Here is a 9,410-nt window from a genome sequence, read left to right on the forward strand (position 1 = left end):
AATAGAAGTCGCCTCCTCGTGGTACTCTCTGGCCTCTGGGTAATGCTAAATGGCTTTATAAAACGGATAAATAATTTAAATATGACAAATTTATTATTTTGTAAGGTATAAATAATTTAAAGTAAGTGTTTCCCAAAGTGTGTAATGTGTAATATAAAAATTTGGTGAAAAGTGCTATATTTAAAATGTATAGAAAAAATGAAATAAAAATTTGGAATAAATTTTAAATACAACCTAGAACTTACGGTTATAAGTTAGGTTAGTTACGAATTACAAGAAAATGAGAAAATCGTTCTGAGATCTTGTTAATTTACAGGTGAATATTCAATGACTAACTTAAACGCTCATAAAACATTTATTTGAACTTACCATTAAACTTTATTTTGTTAAATTTAGAAAAAAATTTAAGAATCTTGTATTCAATTTTCAAATATTTTTTTTAAAAATTTATTTGTAGTAATCTACAATCTATAAATTTTCTTAGTATAATATGTAGGTTTGATAGGTGACAAGTAAGAATAATATGAGTAATGAGATTAGGGAAGATACCCAGAGGTAACACTATTAAATTTTCAAATCTAAGATATAAATAAAACATTTATAACTCAAAATAATTTACAAATTTTGACATGTTTTGTCAAATATTAACTTTATGCGCTCAAAAATATGTTGCTTATTTCTGTTTAACTTTTTTAATAACTTAAGAGATTCTTGTATAGCTTAAATAATAAGTTATTTATGAAATAAGCAATTACAAGAGAAAACTATAATTTATAAATCTCTGTCTATTATTATATAATCATGCAACATTTTCCTTTGTACAGGTTTACAAGCACATATTTTATTCAGTTATAAAGTACAAACTAAAAATAATCTGGGAATGAAATAACATAAAACGTATAAAATATGTTTTTATTATACAGTTTTATTTATTTATACTTTTCACCTTTACTACAGTATGTCAAAATGATATTAATACTTTTGATGTATTTATTTTTTTTATTATAAAATATCTAGAAGTTAATTTTATTTAAAATTATTAGTACATAATAAAACATGTGTAGAATAAAGGAGAGACTTTTAATTACAGCATAGAGATTGGAATACAAATTTTTAATTAATAATTTAAAATAGTAATTAATAGAATATCATAATTAAGTACAAATAAACAGAAAAATTAAACAAAATATGGAGGCTTTCGAACAATAATTCCATAATCATTGAGTGCTGGTGCTAAATCTTCCATAGTTAATGTGAATTTACGGTCTTTAGGAACTTTTCCAGATTTAGTTGGCAAGGTAGCCAAACGCACTTTACAATGTTGCAATGCATCGTTGGCTATATCGGCAATGAATTTCTGAGAAGCAATTGATATCAATCGAACTCTGAAATAAAATAAATAAATGCACATTAGTTAATAATTAAATATGAAAAATTAAAATGAATACATAGAAACTTGATTCTACAAAATATTTTAAAAATAAATTAATGACCCATAGCATTAATGTAACTAATAAAAAATTAAATTAGAATGTTTCAACAAGGTAGGGAAGGAGATTGGGCTTTGGGGATGGTCTTTAATTTTACAATGTCTCTATTAAAGTATATTATTATATAATATGTATATGTGTATCTAAATAAGCAAGTAAACAGAAATATACAATAACTTCTAAAGAATTGGGCAAAAAAGACCTGACACCTCATTAAAATTTTCAAAATGATTCTCAGTAATATTGCATTCATTGGCTAATTTAAGATGAATCTTTTTTATTAAAATATGCGTCATACAATTTTAAGAATATCAGTATAAGTTAAAATTGTTGAGGATATATAAAACTAGAGAGTACACTATAATCAGTGCTTTAGTGGAGGGTATACGGCGGTATAATTTCTGATTAATTCTAATAAACTCCGTATACCTTCTGATTAAGGTCATATACTTTCTGATGCAGTGAAATTACCAAATAATATAAAGATAAAAGTCATTAGATTATTAATTATTATTAATATTTTTGATAGAAAAACTAAGAATGTTAAGAATCACTTAAGATAGACAATTTGTATAAAACATAATTTATATATTTGTATATAATTAAATATGTATATTCGGCGATTGACGGAAATTATGTACTGTAGAATATTTTTCAATAAATTTTTTTAGAAAAAAATGTATAGTTTTAACTTTAATTTGTACAATTAATGTATGTGTGTTGTGTTATTTATTCTCTACCAAAGTGATACCACTGATACCTAATGATAGTATAAATGTTTAATATTATAACTCATAGTATACCCTCTGCTTTTCTTAGAACTACAGCACTGACTATAATTATAATGTTGTGCTATTTTAAATGTCAAGTTGTATAAGAACAATAGTGTATAATAATGTATAACAATATAATTAAGTTTCTGACCTTTCAAAATTTATAAAATATATACCATGTTTAAAACAAAACTATAGAGATTAGGTTGTGTAGCCAGGTGCATGTATTAGAAATCCTGAACCAGTGGACCTTTTAAATTCGCAATTTTCTATCGTAACAACACCACCCTGCAAGTACGCAAGCCGCCAGATAAAAAAAACCACCATCATATATAGAGAAGCAGGGCTTGACTGGGCCACTTTGCTACTATTCTACAGCACAGTGGCCCGCAGACTATGATTATGAAAAAAAAAAATGTATAGATCGCAGAGATATGTACTACAATTATTTAATTAAAACATTTTTTTTATTTAATGATTTCCAAAAAAAAAAAAAAAATGAAAATACCGATTTTATAGAGTTTATTTTTCTGAAAATATTGATGTTTCAACATTTTATTTTATTTTCATTAATTTCCTGATTTTTTATACTTTTTTTTAGTTTCAAGAAAAATTGCGAATTATTTAACACTGCAGTGTTATCAAACATGTGACCACTACAAGTGTACTTGTACGGTCGGCAAACACTTTCAGTGTGCCTAGCAATCATCAAGAATAATCATATATAAATAATAATATGCAATTTTTCTCGAAATTAGAAAAAAAATATTAAAAATCAGGAAATAAGTGAAAATGAAATTTTAAAATGTCCATATTTTCAGTAAATAATTAAATAAAAAAACATATTTTTAAGCTTTTTTACCATCACATTAAACAATGAAGTAAGTTTATTACAAAATCAGATTTTAATATCTCCATTATTTTGGGAGATATCGCAATGGGTATATTCACCGAGACACTCTATATATCAATATATGTATGATTAAAAGATTTGATTTGTCATACTGCTACTTTTTTTTTCTTGTTAAAACAGACAGCAGAGGAGGTCTACTGCTACTCATACCTATGTATTGATATATTTTAAATTTTTTTTGTAATCAACATAGAAAAGTTCCTGAATCCTTATAAAATTTGGATGAAGGTAAAAATACTATTGAATAAAATGTAATATTTTTTATTTTAAGTTGTGCCGTTAAATTTAGGTAAGTGGGCTAGTTGCTAATAAAGAATAGTAGGCCAAAACCCTTCCAGTCCAGCACTATAAGGAGGCCTAGATCACAGCATAATCCGATGTACCATAACCGCTAAAATCTGAGCACCTTCATAGCACTCAGCCTCATGAACACACATACGCTATTATAAATTTTGCTTATTAATAATAAACGATCATTTCTACATAACTCGGGCATTGTTTGTAAAATTTGACATCAAATTGATCACTGGAAAGGCTACATGCATTAATTTCATTGTTTAGACCAGTAATTTTTAATCTACTTGAAGCCGCAACCATTTAATATTTCACCAAAATTATTGACAACCTTTTTCTTATGATAATTCCACAAATTACTAACTAGCTATTTTATGAATTGGTGATCATAAAAATGTATTGTCGATCGCTAAAGTGAATGTAATACACATAAAATTGAAAGACCTATTCAATCTGTTGATTTGACAAATGATAACCAACAAAGGTAGGCGTTAAAGGTTTAAATGTTTTGTACAAATGCCTTGAGCACTTATTAACTTACATTCGAGGGTCATCTGTCTCAAATCCAGCTTCTGAACATATAGACGAAGTTATAGAATCGGGTATCTGTAAATATAGATGAAATTAATACTTATAACAGTGATGTTAAAAATGGAAATAATATATCCAAGGTTATTATTTAGGTACTGTTAATTTCTTACAGTTGGGCTATAGTCTTGGAGTTGTACAATTACATCAGATATCGACAACGTTTCTTCAGCCACCGGCATCTTGCATATCATATTTCGTCAAACAATTATCGGTGAAGCCTAAATGATTATTGTTTTTTAGCGACTAACATACAAGTTAGTAGGTAATTAATAATTAAAAGCTTTCAGTGAACTCGGTAGTAGATAATTTATCATTATACCAAATTATTAATTAATTGAAACATATAATTTGATATTTCTAAAACTCACTAACGTTGAGACTGCCAGACTGGGAATCCAAGACGACCAAGACTAACAACAACAAGAGGATTGAGGGATTGACGTCTTGACGATAAACCACGGCCTAAGAAGATAAGGTCGAGACTCGAGAGTCGAGACTCTCAGCTTATCATTGTGTCTTGTGTCCGGCTAGTCCGCTTGGCACTTACAGAGGACATTTTAGTACTAATTTAATCCGCTAGTTTTGATAGCGCATCTGTTCCAACTTTCTGTAAGTTACTATCTACCAACTTAATACTAAATAGTAAATAGGTAGGTACTTATCGTCATACCATTTCGGTCATCGATTGCTAGCAACTGCATAGAACAAATAATTCAAATATTTCAAATTATAAATTTCAAAAAAAAAAAAACCGAGTTAACTAATAAATAAATAAATAAATTGATGTTAAATTGTTAAATAATAATTACTTAGAAGTTTTTACCATATTTTTCTAAAGCAAAGTGAATTTAGTGTTAAAATTTATTTTCAATGTATAACTATACCATTTCACATTCTACATCATATTTTAGATCATAATCGGATAATATTAATTTACGTTCTTTAAAATTGTTCAGGTTGTGTGCACAGTTGACGTTATTGATAATATTCTAAAATGATCTTATGTATTGAATGCAATCATCATTAATTAGGTATATATTTATAAAAAAAAATTGCGACTAAAAAACAAAATTAGTTAGGCATATTTAAGTTGAAAGAAATAATTATTAAGATGAGTATTGACTACTACATTTATATACAATACTATGATATTATACTTACAATTAACAAATATGTTTCAATGCTTGTGAAAACCAAATTCTAATTTTAAGAAGTATTGATCGCTATAATATATTAAATTATCTCCATTTCCGTGTATATTTATAAATGAATATCTATTTATGACGCTAATGCATATCATGATTTTTCAGATTTTTGCAGGGTCTTCCACGCAGTTGTGTTAGAATTAATTGGAACTCGTAACGCCCTTAAAAATCAAACACCAGAAACCAATATAACCCGAATGATTTTATTTTCTAAATACACGAATTAATCAAAACCAGAATAAAACATTCTGAAACCCAAATAATTTTAGATTCTGAGCGGAGCGATGAATGTATTGATTTTACCATGATGTGTGATTTTTTATTTTTTTTTATTGTTCTGTCTGTCATCACGTTTTGGGGCAGTAAAAGTGATTCGATTTTTGACTTCAGTACCTCGTCCGATAAGCAAATTAATCTAGTTGGTACTTTGGGGGGGGGGGGGGGTCAAAAGTAAAAAATTCTATCAATATGTTTCTAAATAATCGGAATAAACAAACTAAAAATTAAGGCGAAAACGGAAAATTTTACGCACAATCAGTTTTCGACAAAATCGATTTTGGTTTTTGATGTAACTTTAAAACAAATAACCATAGGTACATGCAATTTTCACTGAATATTTATATAAGTATATTCTATCCACCATGCAACTTTTAAAAAATGTTAACTTAAGTTGAACTATTTATAAGCATATGCAATTTTCGATCATTATTAGTTTTTTTTTTTTAAATTAATATTGATAAAAACCGATAAAAATGTTGGGCAAAAAAGCTTGAAAATTTAATACAAGGCCACTAACATATTGTTACAATAGCAATTGAAAAATAAAATAAATTCATAGTTACAATTTTTTTTTATAAACATTCAAAGTTTGAATTTTGACAAATTACGTAAAAATCACAAAAATTCGCACATTATTTTAAACTAGAAATTCATAAAAAACTTTTCTTTTAAATTTAAGATTTGAAAATTTAATACAAGATTCCTTACAAGTTTATCAATCTTTATCACAAAAAAAATGTCCACAGAAATTCAAATTAAATTTTTATGAGCGTTTGAAATTTAAATTTTTACAACATTGGATTTTCTTATTTTGGTGTAACTCTAAAACAAATGACAGCAGATACATGAAATTTTCTCTGAATGTTTATATAGGCATTTTATATGATTTTCAAAATATTTAGATTTGTTTTAAGCTATTTACTGACATTTTAATTTTTCAACTTTTTTGGTTTTTTTTTTCTATAAATATCGATAAAAATTTATTTTTCAAGGCTTCTAACACATTGTAACAATAGTAGTTGAAAAATATTAAAAATACATATCTAGACACGATTTTTTTTATGAGTATTTAAAGTTCAAATTTTGACTAAATAGTAAATACGTAAAAATTACGGCAAAGTAAAAAGTGGTTTAATATAAATATGAAATCTTTAATTTAATTTAATTCAATTTTTTTAACCTCACCAAGACGGAAACCCCGGAAACATTTCATGGTCCCATGCGATTCCGTCTTATCGAGGTTTTACCGCATTTTATATAGCTATAGTTTGATTTTGTATAGTTATTATTTGTTTAGTATATTATTTAATTATAATTACAATATTGGGACATTTTCTTAAAAAATATAGCTAACTAAAAAAATAATGTTTTTCTTTAACTACTATTAAATATCCGTATTAAGCAATATTAACCCGAATAATAACGGTTATTAACACCGAAACGTTTGTTTAATTTTTTTTCTACTGGATTTTAAACACCCATGTATGCGGGTGCCAAGCACGTTGGATTTTTAATTTCAATCACAATTATAATGCATTATTGTGATATTTAATTTTCGTTTGCCACTAAATTGTTTTAAATTGTTTTTTTTTTTTATTGATATTAAAGGCTTCAACAGCTAGGTCATTAGCCTGTGGTTGTGGTTACATTAATAAGTAAATTAAACAAGTAAATAATTAAGTTCTAAATTAAGATTTTATTACAGTTGTGGTATATGTGGATTTTACAGTGATATTGTATATTTACATTGTATTTTTAGCAGTGTAGTTCTATCTTGACATTAAAGTTTTGTGTCAATGCCGATGGATTTGATTTGAAGAAGGTATGGATCAAGTGCGTGTTGTGTTCAAATAGAGCTTCCTCCATCGTTGAAGGTTGGTTGAGGATTTTTCTTGCGTTGACATATAGCGGGCAGTCTAGGACTATATGTTTGATTGAGAGCGGTTCGTTACATTGGCTACAGAGAGGTTGTTCTTCATGTTTCATGATGTGGATGTGGGTGAGATTGGTATGACCGATTCTTGTTCTGTTATTGATGATTTCGGATCGTCTGGTGGCGTTGGGCTGAGTGTACCATTTAGTGATGATTATAGCTTATTGATGATTGGTATTTTATCCCAGGATGTTTGCCACATATTGGAAGTGTGTATATTTATACATCTTTTAACGTCTTGGTATGGAAGGGTGGTAATGGTTGAGGACGAGGATGAGGTGATTGCCTCGTTTGCTAGTATATCCATTTTTTTCATTTCCAGGGATGCCTGTATGTGAGGGAACCCACATGAATTCGATTGCTTTATGGGTCGATGTGATGATGTTGTGTATTTGAAAGATTATCTCATTTGAGGGGTTCGGTGCTTCGATGGCTAGAAGGGCGCTTAGAGAGTCGCTGATTATTAAGATTTTATTTGATACTGTTGACTCTCCGAACATTATGGCTTCTTTGATAGCTTGGGTTTCCGCTGTGAATATGCTGGCTTCAGGGAGGAGCTTAAATCGTTTTGAGAAGTGGCTTGTAGAGTAAGCGAATCCTACTCCGTCAGAGGTTTTAGAGGCATCGGTGTAGATATGATTAAAATCGTGAACTTCGGTGTGTAAAATGTCATTGAAGTTTGCTATAATAGTTGTGTGAGAGGTACTATCCTTTTTGAAATGGAGAAGCTGCGTATTGATTTTAGGGGACCATTGCCAGTAGGGAGTTGACGTAAAAGGAAAGAACAAAGAAAGTGTCTGTGTTAATGATGCAGTTTGAATTATTACACAGCATGGTGTATGTATCAATGATTTTTTTGTGTTTCATTGGTGTTCTGAGACTAGGAGAAGGGGTGAATATCTGTGATGCAATATCACATTATTCAAGGTTTTTTTTTGCCACGTATTTTAAGATTTCTTTGTTTCTTCGGATCTGAAGAGGTGGTTCGCCTGCGATGCAAAGAATGCTAGAAACTGGGCTAGTGCGGAAAGCTCCTATTGAAAGTCTTATTCCTTCATTGTGAACTGGGTCAATTGTGCTTAAGATGTCGTGGTTGGCTGAATTGTAAATTAAAGAACCATAGTCAATTTTGGATGCGATGAGTAATTTGTATATGGTGATAAGAGTGTTTTTTTCCGAACCCCATGTATGGTGGGACAGCGTATTGATGACTTTCATTCTCTTCTTGCATTCATTTTTTAGATTTTTGAGGTGAGGAACCCATACCATGTCATAGGCCTTTTCTATGTAGAGAGCAATTAGGGCAAGGTGTTGTTTTTTAATTATTGATTCATTTATATCTGTGTGGAGTGTAGCTAAGACATCATGGGTTGAATGATTTTTTCGGAAGCCACATTGTTGTTTTGTGAATTTTTTGTTCGTTTCGAGAGACCGTTTTAAATTTTATGCATAACCTTAGTAAATTTCTGTTCGAATCATTTTCTTTTGTCTGTAAACACGATAAGTTGTCGAAATAATGCTTTGATTTTCAACTTCAGAATCCTTTCAGGTGTGTAAGTGAGTATAGTTTTAGTATTGGGGAGATCATTATTTAAAATGTTCAATAATTTTAAAAAACGCCGTGGGAAAAAAATTGAAAAAGGAGAATTTTTACACATATTCGATTTTGGTGAAACTCTCAAACAAATTATGATAGATAGGTATATTAAATTTTCACGTAATGTTTATATTAGCATGTGGAATACACCATACAATTTTCATTTTTTTTTAGTTTGTATTCTATAAATGTCAATAAAATCTTATTCGTTGAGTCCAAAAGATTGAAAATTTAATACAAGGTTCCCTATAAGTTGATATTATAGTATATAGCCGGTTGAAATCTTCATTATTATTTATTAGCATCGCAGATTTGACTTATTTAAATCTGTCATT

At 28.6% G+C, this 9,410-nt stretch overlaps 1 protein-coding gene across 2 annotated transcripts; it reads right to left on the reverse strand.

The window, feature by feature from the left end:
• Positions 1-905: 905 nt before the first annotated feature.
• Taf10 (TBP-associated factor 10) lies at positions 906-4,603 on the reverse strand. 2 transcript variants are annotated; one of them, XM_015513896.2, is made up of 4 exons: positions 4,430-4,603; positions 4,172-4,279; positions 4,012-4,076; positions 906-1,385 (listed from the first exon to the last, which is right to left on the reverse strand). In XM_015513896.2, exons 2-4 carry the CDS (start codon positions 4,250-4,252, stop codon positions 1,178-1,180), a joined length of 354 nt encoding a protein of 117 aa, XP_015369382.1. In that variant the 5' UTR covers positions 4,253-4,279; positions 4,430-4,603; the 3' UTR covers positions 906-1,177. The 2 variants fall into 2 exon arrangements, with proteins under 2 accessions (XP_015369382.1, XP_015369381.1); XM_015513895.2 differs by having other exon boundaries at positions 4,434-4,602.
• Positions 4,604-9,410: the final 4,807 nt, after the last annotated feature.

This window comes from Diuraphis noxia, unplaced genomic scaffold (assembly GCF_037042655.1).
Source record: "Diuraphis noxia isolate RWA-SAM2 unplaced genomic scaffold, SU_Dnox_SAM2 contig0003, whole genome shotgun sequence".
Taxonomy (NCBI): Eukaryota; Metazoa; Arthropoda; class Insecta; order Hemiptera; family Aphididae; genus Diuraphis; species Diuraphis noxia.